The sequence below is a fragment of the Poromitra crassiceps genome (assembly GCF_964638095.1).
Source record: "Poromitra crassiceps genome assembly, chromosome: 29".
NCBI classification, from domain to species: Eukaryota; Metazoa; Chordata; class Actinopteri; order Beryciformes; family Melamphaidae; genus Poromitra; species Poromitra crassiceps.
The window spans coordinates 14,837,930-14,860,221 of record NC_139641.1 but is presented as its reverse complement, the minus strand read 5'-3'; the positions used below and the strand labels follow the sequence as shown (position 1 = coordinate 14,860,221).

The 22,292-nt window shown below is 42.4% G+C and overlaps 1 protein-coding gene across 2 annotated transcripts; it reads right to left on the bottom strand.

Moving 5' to 3' along the window:
• Positions 1-1,281: 1,281 nt before the first annotated feature.
• fbxo32 (F-box protein 32) lies at positions 1,282-21,752 on the bottom strand. Of its 2 annotated transcripts, XR_014553843.1 has the most exons (10): positions 21,527-21,752; positions 20,495-20,619; positions 19,685-19,734; positions 19,452-19,544; positions 14,550-14,643; positions 12,769-12,953; positions 8,295-8,477; positions 5,518-5,661; positions 3,912-4,208; positions 1,282-3,881 (listed from the first exon to the last, which is right to left on the bottom strand). XR_014553843.1 is itself a non-coding variant. In XM_083662563.1 (9 exons), the coding sequence occupies exons 1-9, from the start codon at positions 21,643-21,645 to the stop codon at positions 4,119-4,121; spliced, it is 1,083 nt and encodes a 360-aa protein (XP_083518689.1). In that variant the 5' UTR covers positions 21,646-21,752; the 3' UTR covers positions 1,282-4,118. The 2 variants fall into 2 exon arrangements, 1 of the variants encoding a protein (XP_083518689.1); XM_083662563.1 differs by having other exon boundaries at positions 1,282-4,208.
• Positions 21,753-22,292: the final 540 nt, after the last annotated feature.

Here is a 22,292-nt window from a genome sequence, read left to right as displayed (position 1 = left end):
AGGCAGACACGATCGGGGATTTAACCACCGCAGTAAACGCACATCTGGGCAGACGTCTTGTGTTCTGCTCTAGAACCCCCAAACCTGTAGTTTAGAGCCGCAGCACCGTCTTTTGGTGAGTCAGTCCATGAGATATATGGGCGGTTTTACCCCACTCGCGCGCCAGCCGTTTAACATTTTGTGGGCGTTCCCACACATGCGGACTGGCTCTATGCCCCAGCCCAGTTTCTCTGTGGAAAATGTTTTCGCCATTCTTCCGAGTGGATTTGGCGACGCTGATTGGCTGGAGGAGTTGTCTGTCAAGGAAAGTGCTCCCGCCCACTGACATCGATTGTGGTGATATGCTGGATAGGCCAGACTGATCGGCAGGATGAAACAGAATGTGAGGTCATGTGATCAGTATGGTTTACCGGGCTACAGCCTATAAGCCCTTGAGGATCAGGGCGGTACTGTATGTTCAATGCAGCACTAGTGGAAGATGCACTCCATGACGTTGACAAACCTTTAATGGGCTAAATCATATTTCGAGGAAGAATTTATATTGGAATAATATTTGTATGAATATTATTTATGAGGAAAAATACAGCTTGTAATTAAGTGACAGGCACTGGTTTATTTCATGGTGTATAATATTGTTTCTCATGCGGGGGAAAAATAGATTTGCTTTTTTTTATTGTTTTGACTTTAACTACAATTGTACAATTGTCCTACTGAAATCAAAATAATAAAAACATATTTCTTTCAAAACTGCACGACATGAACACAGTATTTGTTGATAGCAGACAAGCAGCTTGTTGTCTAGTAACGTTTGTGTTGTTAGTAGTAGTAGAGAGCCAAAGTCAAACCCACTTCCATGTTTGGCATATCAACCAAGGGACTTCATCCGTCATTCTTTTTTCCATCGACATTTCGTAAAATGCTTATACAATTATTTTTTACTTGGTCAAACCAAGCGATTCAGCTATATTTAGAATCAGAGACATAACTTATTTCCTTCTACCATCTTGCAGTTCCCCCTTTGCCCAGCAGATGGCAGAATCCTACCAGTAATAGATGGAGCTAAAGGGTCACTCCACTGGGGGCTCTAGTTCAGCTGTAGTGAAAAGCCCAGTTCTGTAAATAACATTTTGATGATGGTGTTCTTATACATTACATATTGCATCTTCATCACTGTGCTCAGGCAAATCATATTATGCAGGGATGTACTTTAGAAATGAGTGGTGCCAACAATCACATTTTCTTTTGTTATTTAATTTATTTATTCAACAGAACATAGGACAAAATGCATTGATTGCACAGCATGTACAGCCCTCCTCACTGTCCCAGCAGCGACAGGTGAAAGTCTTGAGTCAGAAATCGCACCATGCCTTCGATACCAAAAAGAACCAACCCAATACATAAGTAAACAATTGTCTGGTTATAACATGCAGGATTTCCCAGGAAATAAAATATTTCAAAATCGGTCAAGTTATATCTCCTGGTTTGGTTTCAAAAGGCCTAAATCTCGAATAGCATTATTTTGCTTGTGAATGTTATAATGACAGCATCATGTTCTGAAAACGTCACAAACAAAATATTAAGCTGTACCGTGTCATAAGGCACGACATACGCCCATATTTCCATTATAATCTTTGGTAATACTGCACTCCCATATTACTGGTGTCACTTCAGCGGCCACAGCAGACGATACATAATCGATAAAAAAAACATATCAAATATTTTAGAAAAGTGTAAAAGAACAAAGCAAAATAGAAAAGACAGGTATGTCAACATATCAAACACACCACAACTACCCGCTCCGCTCCTCTCCTCCAGATTCATTATCTACAGTACTGCAGCAACTCAGCTTTACTCACCATCCCAGTGGCAAAACAAACACGCCTATTATACTCTTGATATACTGTATAAAAAATAATAATCACGATTTCAAACCTTAAACCCAATCAAGTCTGAATACTTTTCCTACTTCCCGTGTCGACCAAAAATAATTGAAAACCAAAACTCAAATCAAATTCTGCAATAAATAAATAAAAACAATATAAGCCTATGTATTTTCAAATGCATATTCAACTAGGACCAAACTCTTTTGAGTGTTCCCTTCTTCCACTGCACATCCCTCTTCTATCCACAGATCAACTGCTCTGTCTCTTTGAGGCCATTTACACCTGGCGTTAACATGCGTTTTCTGTAACCAGATTGCAATCAGATTGTGTTTTATCAGTTGAAATGCCAGGTGTAAACACCCCCAAAACGCATTGAAGAAGGATTGCAATCTGAGGCCTGTACTACGAAGCTAGTTTAATGCCTTATCCGAGTAAGTTTGAGTTTAAACCTGGTTTAGCCGTACTACAAAGCAAGTTAACTTTCAATCACCATGGCAACTGACGCTGCAAAGCTAACCTGGTCGCGACCAGGTTAGCTTCAGAGGATAAGATCAAAATCCATGACAGACCCATATAATCGGCTCTCTGGAGTCACTCACCATTCATATAAGATCGCCATATGAAAAATAGATTGCAGTCAACTGAGAATATAACAAGAAAAACATTTGTGGCTCTGTAGGCTACATAATTAAATTAAGCCTACTTACCACTTTATGTCTTAACAGCTCAACGATGCGTGGAGAAATATGATCACTATTAATCACCGCGGCGCATATCATGAATGGACCCTCAAATGGAGTGAGGGTGATATTCTCCTACATGCCAGAAAAGCCTATACATATAATATAGATATGGGATAAATATGGATAGCCCCAATACTAAATATGCAGGCTATTCTTGCATCTTTCAGCTGGAACTGTGTCCTGTAGGCTGTATGCCAATATATGAGCAAAAATAGGCTAGTTTTTATCAATGATAATATGCCCGCATCGTCTCAATTCAGTTCAGCAGTTTTCTCTTTTATAGTAGGCTATTAGGCTTTATACTAGGCTATTTTATATATGAATTATTCGATCAGTGCAACCACACACATGAGTGATAGAGATCATTATTCATTGAGCATGCGTTTCTAAATCTATGGTCTAAATAGGCTTACAGATTGTGGAAATGTATAGACTGAGACTGCTGTATTAATGTATGCAGCTGTATCAGACAGAAATCGCTGATCAAAGTAGCCTAAATCAAATGACTGATGTGAATACAAGCTGCTGCTTTAGACAGCCCTTCAGCAGACTATCCAACGCGGATTTTCATTCTGACATTAAATCGCGGATACATTAAATATCCGCTAAAACTCTGATCATGCACTGGCTTTCATGGAACGAGGAAATGGGTGTGGAAATGGGTGTGGGCGTGGATCAACTCAGCTGTTCATAATGTGATTGGCCAGCGCACCTCTTTCGCGTGGACGCGCGCCTGTGCACGAGCGAAAAACGTGCGCGTGCACAGGCAGATCCCAGGTCCACTTACCTAGTAAAAAACCAGCGTCGTAGTATCAGTTAACTAGATAGCTTTGATCCTGTTCAGTCAAACCAGATCAAAGGGACTTATCGCGGATCTGTTAAACTAGTTTCGTAGTACAGGGCTCAGATCGGCCAAACCACCTCCGGAGGGGGTCAGGGGTGCATTGTGTACACATTGAACACAAATGTAAATGCAATGTGTCCTCTCAATCTGGCTACACCAACTTTATGCAGATTGAGAGGACAACCATTTCTGCAATCAGATTGCAGAAAACGCATGTTAGCGCCAGGTGTAAATGGCCTCCTTCTCGCTCTGTCACGTTCGCTCTCTTTCAGAGGAGAGTCTCCCAGGAGGCTCCAGGCTCTTTCTCTCTTTCAGAGGAGAGTCTCCCAGGAGACTCCAGGCTCTTTCCAAACAGACCCCATTGCATAACTGTCCCGCTGCCTGGGGCCCCCCTCATAACTGTCCCGCTGCCTGGGGCCCCCCTCATAACTGTCCCGCTGCCTGGGGCCCCCCTCCCGCTTCTTACTTTGTCTAAATATACATCCAGGAATTGATTGTACCATAACAACAACAACAACAACAACAACAACAACATAAACATAGTACATTTCTATGTACAGTATGTACAGTCAGTTTGATCTGGCTTTGGGGGTGGTGGTTTTTCTGGGAGTGGGGGGGATGGTGGAGTGTGTGGGGGGGGCGGAGCTCTCAGAAGTTGAAAAGGTTGATAAAGTCTTGTGGGGAGAGGGGCATAGTGCAGCTTTCTGGGTTGTTTGCTGTGCAGGGATGGTTTGTGTCCTGGGAACAGAAAAACACATACAGTACGATTAGGGCTACAACTAAGACTTAGTCTAAACAATTAATACAAAAAATAGTTGCCAATTAATTTTCCGTCTATCGACTAATCGTTGCAGCTCTACATACACTGATCTTTTTTGTCCATTTTCAAATCCTACTGCTGGTAGAGGCCTGGGTTCAGTAATAAGTAAAGTGAAAACTTGGTTATGCTACATTTTCAAAGCTTTATGATGCATGTGTGTCACCAGTTTTGTTTTATGCAGCTGGAGTTTGGGGAAGAAAGGAATTTTCTAAGGTGAATGCCATCCAAAACCGTGCAATCCGATGTTTTCTGGGCGTACATAAATTTACACCTGTGTTGGCTTTTCAAGGGGATATGGGTTGGTAGCCTTGTTTGATCAAACAAAAAGGTGAAATGTTGAGATTGTGGAACCGTCTATCTAATATGCCAGAGAGTAGAGTAGCAAAACAAGTGTTTAACTGGGATAAAGCACATAACTATCCATGGTGTAATGATATCAATGATGTGTTCAGGGAAGCTGACCAGCAATTTATTTTCAGAAACAGTTTACGTTGTAGTGTTCGCTATATTAAACATAGGCTATTTCTTGATTATAAAGAAAAATGGGCCAATGACATTTGGCTCAAACCAAAACTTAGAACATATGTTCAAATTAAAAATATGTTTACTCCAGAACCCTATGTTACTTTACCCCTGGATAGATCCAGAAGATCTTTATGTGCCCAGTTGAGAACGGGTACCCTCCCTTTGGCTATTGAGGTTGGCAGGTTCAATTCTATTGCTGAGGTGGAGAGACTTTGTACTGTATGTGAATTAGGTGTTGTGGAAGATGAATTTCATTTTTTGTTTCATTGTACGCTATATGAGGAACCAAGATTGTCTCTATTTCAGTTAATGCAAAATAAGAAACCTGAACTATTTTGGTCAGGAGATGATGCGAAGTTGGAATGGTTATTCAGAGATGAAGTCTTCAGTTTGGCCAGGTTTATTGGGAGGGATTGGAAACTCAGAATGGAGAAGTTGTTCATCTGAATATATAACTCAGTCTTGTCTTGTTTATGTTTGAGCGTTTTGTAGCTTGTTTGTTGATTTGTTTGTATTGTTGAACTTGAATGATTTGTGTCTTGTAAGCCCAGACGGGCTGGGCACCTTGAATATGGTGCATGACACAGAAATAAAAATCTATCTACTGTATCTATCCTATGCACCGCCCCAGTGACCTGTTGCACACTAACTGGTTTCCTTTGCGACGCATCGAGAGACTGAAATAAATCAATGTGGTCTAACCTTCCAGAAGAGGATGTGGCAGTGGGTGCAGAAGTGCAGGGTGTCGCTGTACTGCTCTCTGTGCGGGTAGCAGCGGCTCAGCTTGAAGTACATCTTCTTCCACTCCAGGTGGCCCTTATCTGACACCATCAGGCGCTTTCGGATCTAAAAGAAGAAGGAAACGGGAGAGGAAGAGACGAGACGAGATGAGACCGAGCAGGCATGTCACATTTCTCCAATGCATCATCAAGGGATCTGAAGGTAGGAAAATGAGATATTTTGAGAGATCTACTTTAATGTCAGCTGCTTCCATCACTTCTCTAGCACCCCAAAGCAGCTCCATAGATCTTTTTTTTTTTTTTTTTGTACTTTTTATTGACAGATTATTATCAATACATACTTGCATTGTATACATTGTAGATATGTACAGTACTACCATAGGTTTTTTTTTTTTTTTTTTTTAGAAATAAAATAAAAGACAAAACCACAACAGCCGCAACAAAACAAACAAAAACAAAAACAAAAAAACAGGGAGTGGACTTTTCACTATACATTCATCTTGGATCCAAAAAGATCAAATCTGGCTTAATGGGTTTTATATATTGAACCCAGCATTCCCATCTTGAGGTAAATTGTTCTACTTTATGATTGATAACAGCAGTTAGTCTTTCCATCTTATATATATCCATCGTAATATTCATCCATTCTTTCACTTTAGGGCTTTCCTGTGATAACCACTTCCTGGTGAGAGCTTTTTTACCAGCTACCAGCAATATATTAATCAAATATCTGTCTTCTTTCAACCAGTCTTCCGATATACCGAAATAGCTCCATAGATCATTAAAGAAAAAGCTAATCCGATGAATAATCAAGGGTAGAAATATTACAACAATTACATAAGGGATTTTACACAGGGACGTTACTGTGGAACAGCCTTCCACTAGGCATCAAACTCTCAAGGTCAGGTGCTTGCTCATCTCTGGAGCAAAGTGACTGGGTAGGTTAGTAGGCCTAATGTAGGCGGGTCCTGTGAGTATAATGTGTTTTACTGTGATGATTGTCTTATTTTCTTGAGTAAGTGTGTTTATGTAGTTTCTAATGCAATTTTGAGTGTGACTAATTATGGATGATTTTAGGATAGGTTTCTTTTCAAGTACCATATTTATTGGTGTCTAAATCTATTTGATGTTTGTAATGGGGATTTTTGATACAGATTTTTAGATGACTATATGTTTTGTGTTATTGTCTGTCCTGTTTTTAGAACATCGGGGACCATGTTGGAAATAAGTGTTTACACTTTGACATGTTATCCCTTGGATCTTGTTGTTGTCTCTATATCCATTAATAAAGTCAATCAATCAATCAATCAATCAATCAATCAATCAATAAAACTGTGACTAACCTATAGGGAAGCTCCACTATAACCTAGCTCAAAGCACATGACCATCTCCCAAGCTTATCAGGTAGCTGCCTTTGATTTATAAGCATCCTGTTATCAGTGTCAGTATGCAGACTGCCTCCCGTTTTCCAATCCGGTGTCTTGTTTATCAGAAATGCTTGACCTGCCCCTGGAGGTGACTTTGGGAACTGCGCTTTATGAAGCAGGCCCGTTCTTTTAAGTCCTTTTAGCTAATCTGAAATCGATGCCGCTTTGAGATAGCTTAAAAGGGACAGTTCACAGAAAAATCTAAATGCATATTTTCCCTCTTACCTGAACTACACCCGCTAGCTGCAAGCTAGCAGTTAGCTATTTTCTCTCAACCAAACTACACCCGCTAGCTGCTAGCTAGGTGTAGTTTGCTCGAAAGAAAATAGTTCCTGCATGAAACTGCTCACAACAAAGTCTGTGGATTATCTTGAGTAACCGGGTCATGATTTCTGGAAAGAGACATTGCTGTTGAGTTTTCCTTTTTTTTTTTGCGCTTTGAGCACCACAAGCTGAGTGACATCCAGTTCCAATGTATGTGAGAGAAGGCAGACATCTCTACAGCCAATATCTCTCAAAACTCAGCAACTCACACTGAAATGAGACGGATAAATATCACTACAGGTAAGAGGGAAACATGCATTTTTGATTTTGGAGGCAACTGTCACTTAAGCTGTGTTCACACCGAGATATTTATTGTTCGCTCTGTCGCTTGATTCAACCCTTTGGAATCGCTCTGTCGCTCTGTTTAAATCGCTCATCAACAGGCACACGAATTGACGGACATCTGGGGGCTATAACGTTACGCAATGTCATGATGTTTGTCCACTACGAGCCACCGTCGTTGTTTACAAGCTAAGCCTATCAGCGTGCTCCATACCGGTAGTACAGACTTCACTTCATGTCAGCTGTCAGCCTGTCAATGCGGTTTGTTGCCACACAATAAACCAGCGGTTTATTGATCAGTGATCCAGAGTGATCCTTGACTCACTCTCACACGGCAGCCAATCAGCGTTGAACAGCGAGCGACTGATACCAGCGTATTTTCGCTCGAGTTGGGATATTTCATCTGGGGCGACGAGCGTATTTTCTCCCTATCGCTCTGTCTCTGCCGCTCGGACGGCCAGCAATTTTTCTCCAGGGCGAATATACGCTCAATCGCTCGTTTGCATTGACTTTGTATGTAAACTCGATGCCAGCGAAAAACTTTAATAGGTCGGTGTGAACGCAGCTTAAGAGGGTGAAACTCTCTCTCGCTCACACTGTCCATCTTTCTCTACATCCTCCCTGCCTCCTTAACCACGTCTGTCTTCATAGCTCTCCATATTCACTTCTCACTCCCCCTGGTGTCATGGTGGGATGTGTTAGGTACCTGTCTGTCGGTGAAGTGGTACTGGCAGAGTCTCTTCCACAGCAGGCGGTCCTCGGCCAGGCCGCCCAGGTCAGGACACACCTGTCCCAGGCTGACCAGGTCACGGCCGTCAGACAGACGCTGCATGATGTTCAGCTGCAGGCTGGCAGGCAGGTCGGTCAGCATCATGCCTTTAGAGGTGGGCTGCAGGGCAAAGAGGCATACTGTTATGTTACAATTACAACAGTTATACTGTATGTTACAATTACAACAGTTATACTGTATGTTACAATTACCGTACTTTCCGTACTATAAGGCGCACCTGAATATAAGCCGCAGCAGCTAAATTGAATGATTGTTACATATATAAGCCGCACTGGACTATAAGCCGCAGGTGTTTTAATGTTTAATTACCAACCAGGAGGAGGCGTAGCGCCTGCCTGTAACAGAGATCTCCGTGTCTTATCAGCGGAGACCGTTTTGAGTCCTTACCCTCATCGTCGTAACACAGCCAGTTCTCCATCTTTTGAAGCATGATGTTAGATTACAACGAGCTAGTTGTGTGGCTTAGCCTTCCAAAATGTTGCCGTTAATTTTTTAGAATGTAATACATAGAATTGGGAACGTTACCGTAAATTCCGGACTATAAGACGCACCGGTGTATAAGCCGCGGGACCAAAATTTACTATTTTTTTCTTCTATAAGCCGCACCGGTCTATAAGCCGCGGGTGTTTTGATGTTTAATTACCATATGAAAGGGTTCGTGCACAGAGAGGAATGTCGGGAAAGCGATGGCTGTTTGGGGAAGCTCCCATTTATTAACATTTCAACAAAACAAAACAAAAGTCAGGTCACTAATCCCCAGACAAAATCACACAACAATAGGCTATATGTGCAGCAAACCTGTAACCAGAGAAGTCAAGTCACTAATGCTCGTCTTCCTCTTCTTCCTGCGTACTGAAACCACCAAAGTCCTCATCTTCAGTGTCGGAAACGAACAGGTTCAGGGTGGCTTCGTCAACCACTCTCCTCTCTCCTTCATTGTCACTCAAAACCAACGAACTCCTCTTCATCTATAGCTGTGTTTCCATTACAGTTTTTCGCAAAAGAATTGCGATATTTCTACAACTTCGACAATGTACAATTGCGACTTGTAGGCGTTTCCATTGAAGTTGCGTTTGAGTGATTCCCCGTTGCAGCAGCTGCCACAGTGATTACGCACGGGGATCTGCCCCATATCCCGTCCCCTGCATGCTCAAATCCAACCAATGGTCAATGGAAATCCCAACATGAAGTTACAATGCATATAAACGAGCCTGATTATCAATTCAAAAGAAAATGAGTCGCAAAATGTTGCTGGCTGCGTGAATGCAGTCAGCGCGACAGGCAGAGGAAAAAAGGTAGCCTAATAGCCTACAACTGGTCCGATTTAGAGATGGAGGGGGGAAAAGGCTGATTTGGTTCTATAATTGCACCTGAAACGTGTGCAATGTATTAGCCTACTCACAGTCACTGTATTCACTTCAGACAGCACCACCGCACCAGTGTGTGCTTTTCATCCTCTCATCTCGCCGCTGTGCCAAATGCGCGCACACAGGCAGCCTGCTGTCACCATGGACCGATTTCTGCCATTAAACATTATCTAATTTGCCCGGCTACGCTTTTGCACAACACTCGTCTTTCTGCTAGGTAGCGTTGCTTCAAAGTTTTCCACTTGCTGCGGAGGTTTTGACACGGCTATCGAACCTTACTTACCAAACTTATTTTCCGCTCCTTTTCCAAGGGATAATATGGGTCACATGACGTGCAAATGCGAAAAATGTGTTTCCATTACACTTTTGCGATAAACTGCTATATCGACACGTCTGAAAAACCACCTCATGATCATCTACTGCTCGTTCTCATGCTGTCGAGAACGAGCAAAGCTTTTTTTTGGTGAAAGAATCCTCCAGGGCGCTTCTTGTTAACAGTCCGAGTGAGTGGCAGGTCGAACGTCAAAGGCACTTCATCCATATTTATGATCTGCTCCGGTTCGATGGAATATTCCTTGATCTTCCTTTGTGTGAATTCGCCGAAGTTTGTGATTTTCTCCTGGTAGTCGGGGGAGGGAGTTGATGGGCTTGTGGCCGTTTGCTTACCGTAATTACCATATGTAAGTGGTCACGCACAGAGGGGATTGTTGGGAAAGAGATGGCTGTTTGAGGAAGCTCCCATTTACCGTATTACCGTAACATTTCAACAAAACAACATAACACAACACCACCGTTGTTTATTTTTACAGTGCACACAGTGTCCGCGGTGTGGTGAAAAGAGGGCAAGAGAGGAAATTAAAACAGAAGTGGATTTATAGTTAGAAAGAGTGCTAAAAAAGAGAGATTTTTTTTTTTTTTTTTTTTTTTTCTGAAAAAATCCATAGATAAGACGCACCGTTATATAAGCCGCAGGGGCCAAAAAACGGGAAAAAAGCCGCGGCTTATAGTCCGGAATTTACGGTACATTCAAATTTCATTCAGACTGTCTTTCTGGCTCAATCGCTGCCATTTTTCCCCCGGAGCGAGGGAGGGTGGGAGGAGGGAGGGTGTTTTACAGTAGTGGCTGAGAGAGCGTAGTGGCTCAGTGCTCCAAGCAGGTCGCGAGGCACATTTTTTGCTCGTACCAAAATCCATAGATTTAGGAGGTCCCCTAGTGGCCGTTAGCTGTAAAAATTAGCCGCACCGTTATATAAGCCGCAGGGCCGAAAAATGGGGAAAAAGCTGCGGCTTATAGTCCGAAAAGTACGGTACAACAGTTATACTGTATGCTACAATTACAACAGTTACAATTACAACAGTTATACTGTATGTTACAATTACAACAGTTACTGTGCTAATTATGCTCAGTTAGGTTTAGTACAATCTAATATTACACGTACTCTCTGAATAGCCTTCCACTTGTGTGAAAATTGTTGCAGTGAACAGCTTAGTCTCTAAATTCATTCATTTAAAAACACACATTTTAGACAATGAAGTAGGTATTTAACAGTTTCACTTGCTGTATTTTACATTTTAAAGTTGAACTGAACCCGTTCGTCACGTGCATATGAGTCCGTTTCAGACTGAAAACATAGTTTGTCTAAGATGACAGGTTGAGAGGCGGGTCATAGTATCATGTCGATGATTTTATTTGACAATTCTGGGGACTGGATTGGGCTTTGGCCAATCCTGGCGTGTTCCGCCTCCAAATCGAGTGGGATTCAGCGTGTTGTGGCGCTCCCCTCGGGAAGAGCCTGGTGACGCGAGGTTAGTGGCTGAGTGGAGCTCAGCGAGCCGCAGGCAGCCAGCTGCCTTCGTGTTGCCGAGCGGAGAGTGCAGCCCGTCGGCCTGGAATCTCCGAAGTGCGACCCCTGACAACCAAGCTCTCAGATGCGCGCGCCATTATCGCTGCTGTAAATAGGATGTCCCTGGAATGCGCGTTTTAACGAGCCAGTTACATTTCTTTGCATTCTTAGAGATTATAGTTTTTGTTTTGTGTTCATGTTTCTAACAATTGGCCAAGTTAGTAGTTAGTTTATGGGATAGGAATTCTGCCAGATGACAGGCACTAGGCGCCATTTTCTACTTAATTTGGAAGAGAAAATTATCCTGAAATGAAGATTTGATTGACAGCTGCATGTCGTGATATGATTGGTTGAAATGGGGTAGAAATTTGATAGTACTAGGTCATCAAACTTTTGATGTGAAAAAGTGTGAAAAACTAAAGAAATTAGATTGTTGTGATTTTGCTTGCATACATTATTAAATAGGTGCACTGCATACCCAGGTATTTGAACTAAAAGAAAATAAGTCATTTTTGGGTTCAGCTCGACTTTAAGCTTCAACATTTTATTAGCAAATTTGACATTTGCACTTAACAAGCCTTTAGCCAAAAGGCAGTAACCAATGAGAGTTTTACTAAACTTAAAGTTACTTATTGAAGCGGGCCAGCACTCCAGAATATCCTTTCAAAGTTCCATCAGTCACCTGGGACAGAGTGCACAACGGACGTTTCAGCATCATCAGTTGACAACGCTGATGAAGGCTCGACACTGAAACGTCTGTTGTGCTCTCTGTGTAAATGCTGCAGCTGCACACTTACTGTTTAAACTTGAACTATAATTGTTGTTTTTCTTTGTTCTTTGATGTGAATTTATGGCTTTTTGGCACCTATATGTAACCTTTTAAGGTTGAGATAATTGCATTATCATTATATGGTCCAAATATTTCAGTAAAGCACTTGAAACACTTGAAATATTCTTGTTTGGCTGGTATTCTACTTGAAATGATGGTCAAATGCATTATTTTTAGTAAAATAACGTCACATTTTAGGGGGGCCCTTCCTATCTAGGATGCATCCCTAGTCATCTTGTTCTGGAACCGGCCCTGACTGCATGCAAGTACCTCATACAACCCCACATCCGAACTATCCCTTTAAGTTGTATCTTCAAAGCCCTTTAGGCCTTTAGGTTGTGACCGCTTACCCTGTTGATCTGGATGGTGTCCAGCTGCTGCAGCCACTGCAGGATGCTGTCCATGCGGTGGACCCACAGGTTGATGTTCCCCACCAGCACAGACTTGCCCATGTCCTGCACCAGCACGCACAGAGACTCGTACAGCGTCTGCAGCAGCTCCTTGATGGGACGGACGTTCTGCTGGTCGTCCAGCACTGTGGAGAGACCACACACACGCGTTACATTACCATTAGGTGGAGATGACAACTGGCGATACTAGGGCTGGGTTAAAAAAAATCGATATATCGATATTGAATCGATATTCATGTGAAGGAACAAGTATCGATACATAAATCCCAGTATCGATCTTTTAAAATGCATTTTACAAAGAAATAATAATAATAATAATAAACATAGGCTATAATATTATAGGCTGTGTGTGGTAGTTAAAAACAGTTTCAAGTTGACGTTTATTTATGTTTGTAGTTGAAACAAAAACATAAATACTGTAGGCTACAAGTGCATTGTGCATGCACCATGAGCCAGATGTACAGACCTCAAATCTGTTTGCACTATAATGTTTGTGAACTGGAAATGTTCATGAGCTGTATTTTATTTTATTTTATTTCATTTCATTTCATTTACAAAGCATTTATACTTTATGAAACACTGTTTACAACATGCTGCTGTTCAATGATTCTGTTGTATAGTGGAAATCTAAATTTGTTTGGCTTCTCACAGAAGACTGTAAAGAAAGAGACAGAAGACTGTAAAGAAAGATAAGATGTTGAATGACTATGTTGGTCATGTTTAAATAAAAAAGAATTACATGATGCAACTGCTTGCTTTATGCTCAATTCTTAATGTAAATATTACTATTTTTTAATAATGCACCAGGTTAGAGGGTTCCTTGTACAATTTACAGCATTAGTTCTTTGAGAATCTCTTCCATTATCAAAGCAAAACTGGTATTGTAACTAAAATATCGATATCGAATTGTATCGTATCGGAAATCGTATCGACTTGGGACCTTGTGTATCGGAATCGTATCGGGAAGTCAGTGGCGATACCCAGCCCTAGGCGATACTAATTCCTTAATCCCCCGGTCTGATTGGTTAGCATAAACAAGATAACTTGAAGGTTCAATGCCCGGCTGCCACAGAAGATTGTCATCTGACCAGCGGGCGGTTGGAAGAAGTTGGTCCCTGGGGCCGGGCGCTTCCATTGAAAAACGTATCATTATAAAAGCAAAGTTCCTTTGCTCTCCCCTTGTGCTGCTCATAGCATTTGGCCAATTGGTTTCATAGCACCACCTAAACAACCTGTTCTGTTTAGCAGAAGGAACAGTTGGTTTACACTACCACTAGCAGAAGGCTCTGGTGACTGTCAACTGTTGGCCACTAAATCTCTAAATCCGCTCCCCTGTCTTCCTTAAACTGCTTTTATGCTCACGCGAAATCGCCGGCGCTGACTGACAGCTCGGCGGAGGGAGGCGTGCGGCTCCTCGAAAATGTGACACCGCGGCGTCAACGCGGACGTGACGTGACCGGCACGAGAGCTGTGATTGGACGTACTTGTTGTGAGGAATGAGGAAATGCAAAATCCTCGTTTAACAGCGCTCGTCCCTCATCTAGCAAAGCCTTCTGCAGGCTCACCGGAATGAGTTTTGAAATGGAGGGACAATAAAATGTCCCCCCCACCGACATGATTGCAAGTTCTTGGTAAACAACATGACGATAGCGTCATATGTAATGGACATGAGTGTACCACAAGCCACCTAGTGTTTTTTGAGGTGTACTGCAGCCACTCACCTTTCTGGACCACTCTCTCCAGGATGTTCATGTAGTTTTTCTGCGCCACTCCGCTGAGCGAGGGGAGCTTGGACTTGGCAATAAGCTCCAGCAGCTAAAACAGACAGAAACAAGGACATCAATTTACTGTATAGTCCTCTCAAACCTCCAAGACACTCCCATTTTGCTGCAAATAACGATTATTTTCATTTATCATTTTAGGTCATCTGATCTACAAAATGTCAAAATGGTGGGAAAAATGCAGATCACTTTTTCCCCAAAAGCACAAGATGACATCCTCAAATGTCTTCTTTCGTCCTGAGCAACCAGTACCCACAACTCAAAGACAACCAGTTTACTGTCACATAGAAGACTAAAGAAACCAGAACATATTCACATTTAAGAAGTTGGAACGAGAGAATTGTAGTTGTTTTGTTTCTTGTAAAAATTAGTCCCAAACGATTTATAAAAAGTTGACGATTAATTTTCCGTCGATCGACTAAATCGATGGATGGTTGCGGCTCTAGTCCTGTTCCTTCATTCTCGCTCCCAAACGATAAATGCTGCCTGGAGAAGCAAAGGGCAGATTCCACTCTCATTACTCTGACAGAGCTGGATCCAAGCAGCACATAACAGCATTCTTGGCAGACTCCGTGTTTTGACGCTACCCAAAAACTTTTGGAAGTCGACCCAGGTTGTCAACAACAACGTCAGCAGCGCCGACAAACTGTTATTAATGATTTGACTGATCATCTTGACATGGAGGAATGACTTGGATCTTGGCGTGTGCATGCATGCGTGTGCCTGTGTACATGTGGATGTTTGTGGGTCCAGGCTGGCATGTCTGGCATGTTAACAACATCGGCTGTGACATCACAGACACACCGCTGTGACATCACAGACACACCGCTGTGACATCACAGACACACCGCTGTGACATCACAGACACGCCGCTGTGACATCACAGACACACCGCTGTGACATCACAGACACGGCGCTGTGACATCACAGACACGCCGCTGTGACATCACAGACACACCGCTGTGACATCACAGACACACCGCTGTGACATCACAGACACACCGCTTGCTCCACCCTCAAAGGCAAAAGCACAACATGTCACCTTTGTCATCAAGCCAACATTCACACCGGCATGCGCCGGGGACACAAACAAACGCACCCAGCGGTCTGTGGACCTCAGTGAGGCTCAGGCCTGTTGATGTGACTCTTGTGCTGTCAGCTAAGCTGGAAGACGCCGATTGCCTTACATCATGTAACCTGACATGTAACATGTTTGTTTACCTGGCCACAGCGCTAGTGTCTGATATTGTTACTACACAGCGGCATCGCCATTATAGCTGGCCAAGAACGCGCAACGTTATTACCAGACCAGAGTAAGAAAAAAATATATATATATATATATATATATATATATATATATATTATTATTATTACGCTATCGATAATCGATAATTGATCGTTAATTTTCCCGATTTTCGATTAGGGAAATTGTTCAAAATGAACATCCCTAACCCCAACCAAAACAAGGAAGTCAAGCGCGTGCCGTCTAGCCAATCAGACTTGCGCGATACTATGAGGTAGTCAGCGACACTAGACATTTCACCAGGTAGCAGACACTGCTCGCCGACACTTGAAAGTGTCGACTCAAGTCCTCATTTCTGTAGGGCGACCGTTTCAAAAGTGTCAGCAGACGAAGCATAAATTGGGCTGTAAAGCTCACACATTTCCCACAAACCACAACACTATGAGAAGAAGCTCTAGTCTAGACAGACATCTTCGTGATATTGTGTAGGGATGGGCATTTCTAGCAAAAACACTATTCGAAATTCGCTGGCCAAAGTCGACTTTTAATCGAAATTCGAAAATAAAAATAAAAATGTAAAAAAAAATTAAAAATGTAATTAAAAAAAAAAAAAAATTGTGAGTGAAATGTTGCATTGTCTCCCCTGATTCTAAGTCTAAGGCTTTATTAATTAATAGAAAAAGCTTCTGCTGTGGATTTTTAGCTCAAACAAGCATTGCACCACTGAAGTAAAGAACATGTTACATGACATTGACATTTTCGAAAATAAAAAACAGTTTTGACAATCATGAGTGGTTCATTAAATATTTAGGAGGCTCAGGTCTGAGTGCCAAAGGGGTGCCAAAGTCACCCCCTCTCCCTCTTCATGGGATTTCATCCGCCATTCATTTTTCCATAAACCTTGCTTAAAATGCTTATAAAAATTGTTTTACTTGCTCAAACCAAGCGATTCGACTATACTTAGAATCAGGGGAGACAATGCGACATTTCACTCACAAAAATAATAATAAAAAAAATTACATTTTATTTTTATTTTCGAATTTCGACTTTCAATAATAAAAGTCGACCTTGATAATAACAACGATTATTCGAAAATTCGAAATTCGATGCCCATCCCTAATATTGTGTCATTTCACTGATAAACCAAGGTGGTAGTATTTCTCCTTGAAATCACCCTTCCGCCCCTCTGGTCTGAACCAAGAGAGGATTGCTAGTCTGTCTCTGTAGGAGGAATCTGATCCGTGTCATTGAGACAGAGTTAAACGAACCCTGCAAAATGCCATCAGACACAAGCAGTAAGGAGCGCTGGCTGACCTGGGACAGCGTGTCCAGACTAGGCTGCTAGTGTTACACAGCAGCCATATTGTTATTTGGGGCCGGGGCTCACCACACTACACTGCACTTATTAAGCCAGAGCCTGCTGCACTGAAAGGTCTCAAACCCATAACCGTGACAACGCATGATATCAACTATTTATCTCTGACTCTGCGGAATTACAGCGGCCGTTGAAAAGTCAGGGAATTCATTTAAGGGATGGAATTATATATATTATTAAGAGATGTGAAAATTGATTTGAGGTATATTACTACACCACATAAGATCCACTAGGTGACGTTGTACATAGATTGTAACTGTAACTACTTATTGAATGCTATTCTACAATTCTACTTACTTTTACTATCCCATTGACCCTATTTTATTTTATTTTAGTTTATTCTATTTTGTTTTATTTTATTGCATTTTATTGTATTGACTGTTTTTTACGTTTAGGGAGATACTGTGTGATACTGTGTTGTGTTATGCTATCTTGTGTTATGTGGATATTTCATGCCTGAGTGCGAGCAACTGCAACTTGTCCCAATTTCCCCCCGGGGATCATTAAAGTCTTTCTGATTTCTGATTTGAGGCATTACATTTGTGCTTATGGGTTTCTGATAGCAGACGAAAGCAACACCAAAATAAACAGTTCCTTGCAGTCATGTGGAGAGAGAGAGAGAGAGAGAGAGAGAGAGAGAGAGAGAGAGAGAGAGAGAGAGAGAGAAGGAGGGGAGGCAGAGAGAACAGGAGAAGACAACGGAGGAGGAGACGATGAGGCTCCTGAGTGGGGGTCTGAGTCACCTGACCACCAGGTCTGGTTTCATAAACCTCCGTCTGTCTGTCTGTCTGTGTGTGTCTGTCTGTCTGTCTGTCTGTCTGTCTGTCTGTCTGTCTGTGTGTCTGTCTGTCTGTCTGTCTGTCTGTCTGTCTGTCTGTGTGTCTGTCTGTCACACCTCAATGCACAGCTGTCACCCCCCTCACCCCACCCCAACAATGACCTTTGACCCCGCCAAGACCACATGGCTGACTGTGTCTGGTGCCGCTCACATGGGAGCACATGCTGGGTGATCAAGCGGAGCAACCTCGCTCTTGGAAAAACTGAAGCCAACGCGGAAGTGCCAAAAACTGCAGTTCCTCGAATGGCCACTTGAGGGCCTGGCTCCAAAAGAGAGTAAACCTGGGTACTAAAAACTAGTTTCCCCATTCCTGACAACTGTACGGGGGTGACTTTTTATTTAACTCACCCATTTATACGGTCAACGGCTGCAAAAAGAAGTCAGATTGTATAGATGCCTATGGGAAAATCAACCTACTTATGAGCTCAGTAAACACTTCGTAATGCGTTGATGGTCTCAACCGCTAGTTTCAAGTCTTCCTCAACACAACATGATGTTCATTTTGTCAATTATGCTCCCATTTAGAGTCCAATAGGTGGCGCTGTGGCTCTGTCAGTATCCCGTAATGCAACACCGTCAGCCTCACACCCTCTCATATACAGTACTTTGCAATGATGTCACATCTCCCCCTCAGGTGGCAGCCATTCTGCATCCCTAACAGTAACAAGTTCCACCGGGGATGCCAAATAGCAAAGTATGCTGTTTAATAGAGTATTTCATTCTGTTGATTGATTGTGTTATCAAGTATGCTGCCGGTCCTCTCCGAGAAGCCTGTACTTGCAGTGTTGTTGCTGGTGCAATTACTCAGGAAAACCGATACATTTCTTTTTGTTTATGAGAAGAGTTGATACTGTTAATATTTAATTGACATGAATATTGAGTGAGCCTTGACTCACTTGTTTTTTCTTTGTTTTTATTTATTTTTGTTGTGTTGTTTTTACTCCAATGCTTTTGGATTTTTATGTTTGTATTTTACGTGTTTGGACCCCAGGAAGAGTAGTCTCACCTTTGGTGTAGACTAATGGGGATCCACAATAAACAATTAAACTCAATTCAGTTCCACCTTGAAGAACTGACTGACAATCACTTCTGTATATATGTGAGGACCCCCCCCCCCCCCACACACACACACACACACTTCCAAAACACAACCTACCCCCCCCCCCCCCCACACACACACACACACACACACCACACGCCCTGGGTCAATATCATCTCCAATGAGAAAGCCTTGTCTGGAGAGCATTGATAAGAGCCTGAGCAGAGGCCTCCACACACCCGGGAGAAGAAGAGAGAAACAAAAAGAGGTGAGGACTCACTCTGACTGGCAGAGGCCTCCACACACCCGGGAGAAGAAGAGAGAAACAAAAAGAGGTGAGGACTCACTCTGACGACGTAATTAAACCGCCTCGTGTCCTTGATGGCGCTGCAGAAATCTAAGCGGTTGAAGGCCTCTCCCAGGGTACAATATCCGTGGCGCTGGGGGAGAATTTAATTATCAGGGTATTAGATTGCGAGATCCCCGGTGGCAGGCGTATAGAATTTTCTCAGCATGTTTGTTTACATTAGCAAATGATGATTGGAAAAGTAGATATAAAACTCAAATGAGGTCTTGTTACCTCCTTGGTGCTGCCTTTGTGAACGTAGATCCACTTCTCCCTGTGGAAATCTGTGTGGAAGCAGAATGTTTAGATTACAGCCGACCCTCATTAAGCGGCTGATACGTTATATGATATATGCACACACACAACACACAGTATTACTTGATAGTAGGGGTGGGGGGGGGGGAAATCGATACACCATAGTATCGAGATATTTTGCCTGACGATATTGTATCGATATTTGGACGCCAAGTATCGATATAAAAAAAAAAAAGGTTTTTTTGCAGGCCATGCCATGCCATGCCACCGGGCATCTGCCCGAAGCGCCCGATGTTGCAGTCCGCGCCTGCAGTGGCGTATTGAGTCCAGAGAAGCTTAATAATGTAGCCTACATGTGGGGCCAAAACAAAACAAAACAAAAAAACACTGCATGTTTTACTTCCGGTGAGGTCAAGGAAAAGGCAGACAATATATCGAAATATTGCAATATTCAATATATCGCAATATTCAATATATCGCAATATCGCAATACTATCGTATCGTGATTCAAGTATCGTTTTAGTATCGTATCGTGGGCATCTGGTGATTCCCACCCCTAGTAGTGATAGTATGAAATATGATATGCAATTATTCCCAAACCATATTATTGTGAACTGCTACTCTCATGAATGTTACATAACACCTCCTCACGAGTCTCTCATGCTTCCTAGCCCTCTGGATCATATTACATGTTTCCATACGCACCCCCCCCCCACACACACACACACACACACATAAAATAAAATATATGTTCCTCTGTGTGTTTGGCTGCGTTTCATTGTGACTCACAGCAGGGGACCTTGCTGTTGTTGTTCATTAAGTCCTTCTTCCTCTTCTTGGCAGCCATGTCGTAGCCCAGAGCCAGCAGCAGGTTCTCCTTGTTGAAGCACTCGTCCTGATCGGCTTTGCAGTAGCTGCATCAGAACAAAACAAAACAAGACATATTTCCTCCTCGTCACTCAACAAATCGTTTTACGATGTGGGGGCAAATTCACTTCTTTGAAAGTTTACGCTGTAGTACCCAGCGGGCTGTTGCAATTTCCAGTAGCCTACTTCTTGGCTTTGTTAATGCGTTGCAACAATTCATCGATTAATCTATCGGTTGATCGACAGAAAATTTATCTACTACTATTTTTTATAATCGATTAATCGCTTAGACTAATTTCTAAGAAAAAATACAACAATTATCTCATTCCAGCTTCTTAAATGTGAATATTTTCTAGTTTCTTTAGTCTTCTATAGGACAGTAAACTGATTATCTTTGGCTTGCTCAGGAGGACAAAACAAGACATTTGAGGATGTCATCTTGGGCTTATTTGGGGGGGAAAGCGTTTTGACCTCTTTCACCATTTTGTGACATTGTGATTTTATAGACCAACGACGACTAATCGGAATAGTGGAGAAAATACTCAACAGATGTAATAATAGCTGCAGCCCTGTAGCTGTACTGAGTTAGCTAACCTGAGCTGTTGTTGTCATCTCTATTCACAAAACAGACGTGTATCAAATGTCCAGTAGGATCTTGGCTTTGTTTATAGCCTACGTGTGGTTACAAATGCTACACCGAGTTCAGTTCAGTTCAGTTGGACAGATCAGTTGGACAGACTCAACAGTCTGTTAATCCATTCGCTTGTTGTTGTGTGGTTAATAATAGCTCGCTGATTAGCCTGGCAAAGGGAACACTGGCCCAGAAAAACAAAGCGCTTGGAGAGTTAAGGAGACGTTAGCTAACGGTTGTCGTCCTGTCTGTGTGTGCGGCGGGCCTGTTGCTGCTGCTCGTACAAACACACAACAACACAACACATGACGATAATGACAAACCTCTCCACCGAGACGTTGAGGTTGTTTTTGTCCTCTGTTGTTGTCGTCCTCTTCCAGCCGTCATCGGTTTTAACCCAGCTCTGGCCGGGGGACCTCCAGTCCTGTCCGAGAAAAGGCATCGATCTGGACTTTGATGGTTATAAAAGAAGAAATATAAATAAATGCGTCGCTGTTAAAAGTCCCCGGTGTGCGTGTTGTGTGTATCCCTTCCTCCTCAAAGCGCTTTGTCTTGACCCGTCTCTCTTCTTGTCTAGTGTTGTCATTGCGCAGCTCGGCTTATATGCTCCAACTCCAAACCCGGAAATGCTTGAGGCCCGCCCCCTTTGGAAACTTCCCCGCAGCACGTGGCTTTGTTTATCATCTTCAGCGTTGCGCAACTTCTCGGGAGCGCTCGGGACACAGTGTTGTGGGGTAACTCGTTACAAAAGTAACGTATTACTTTTAGCAGTAACTCAGTAATATAACTTATGACTTATAGGATTTTTCAGTAATATTATACCAGTTACTTTGTCAAGTAACTCAAGTTACAAATTGAGTTATTAAAAAAAAAAATCAAAGCACATATTTAAATAAAGATACAATCATTTCCTAATCAAACTGTCTGTTTTTTATGCAAATAACCACTATAGACGACAAATTACAAAGGGAACGAATAACATTTTTACAATTTTGGATGGTTTAGATCAGAGGTGTCAAACTCATTTTAGTCCACGGGCCACATGCGACCCAATTTGGTATCAAGTGGGCCAGACAAAGAAAATCAATA

Excerpts from the sequence above, each read along its gene's own strand:
- fbxo32 (XM_083662563.1), bottom strand. The coding sequence starts at position 21,645 with ATGCCTTTTCTCGGACAGGACTGGAGGTCCCCCGGCCAGAGCTGGGTT. Across the intron at positions 12,954-14,549 it reads GGAGAGAGTGGTCCAGAAAG|TGCTGGACGACCAGCAGAAC; the intron begins GTGAGTGGCTGC and ends GTCTCTCCACAG. Across the intron at positions 8,478-12,768 it reads ACACCATCCAGATCAACAGG|CCCACCTCTAAAGGCATGAT; the intron begins GTAAGCGGTCAC and ends TTTGCCCTGCAG.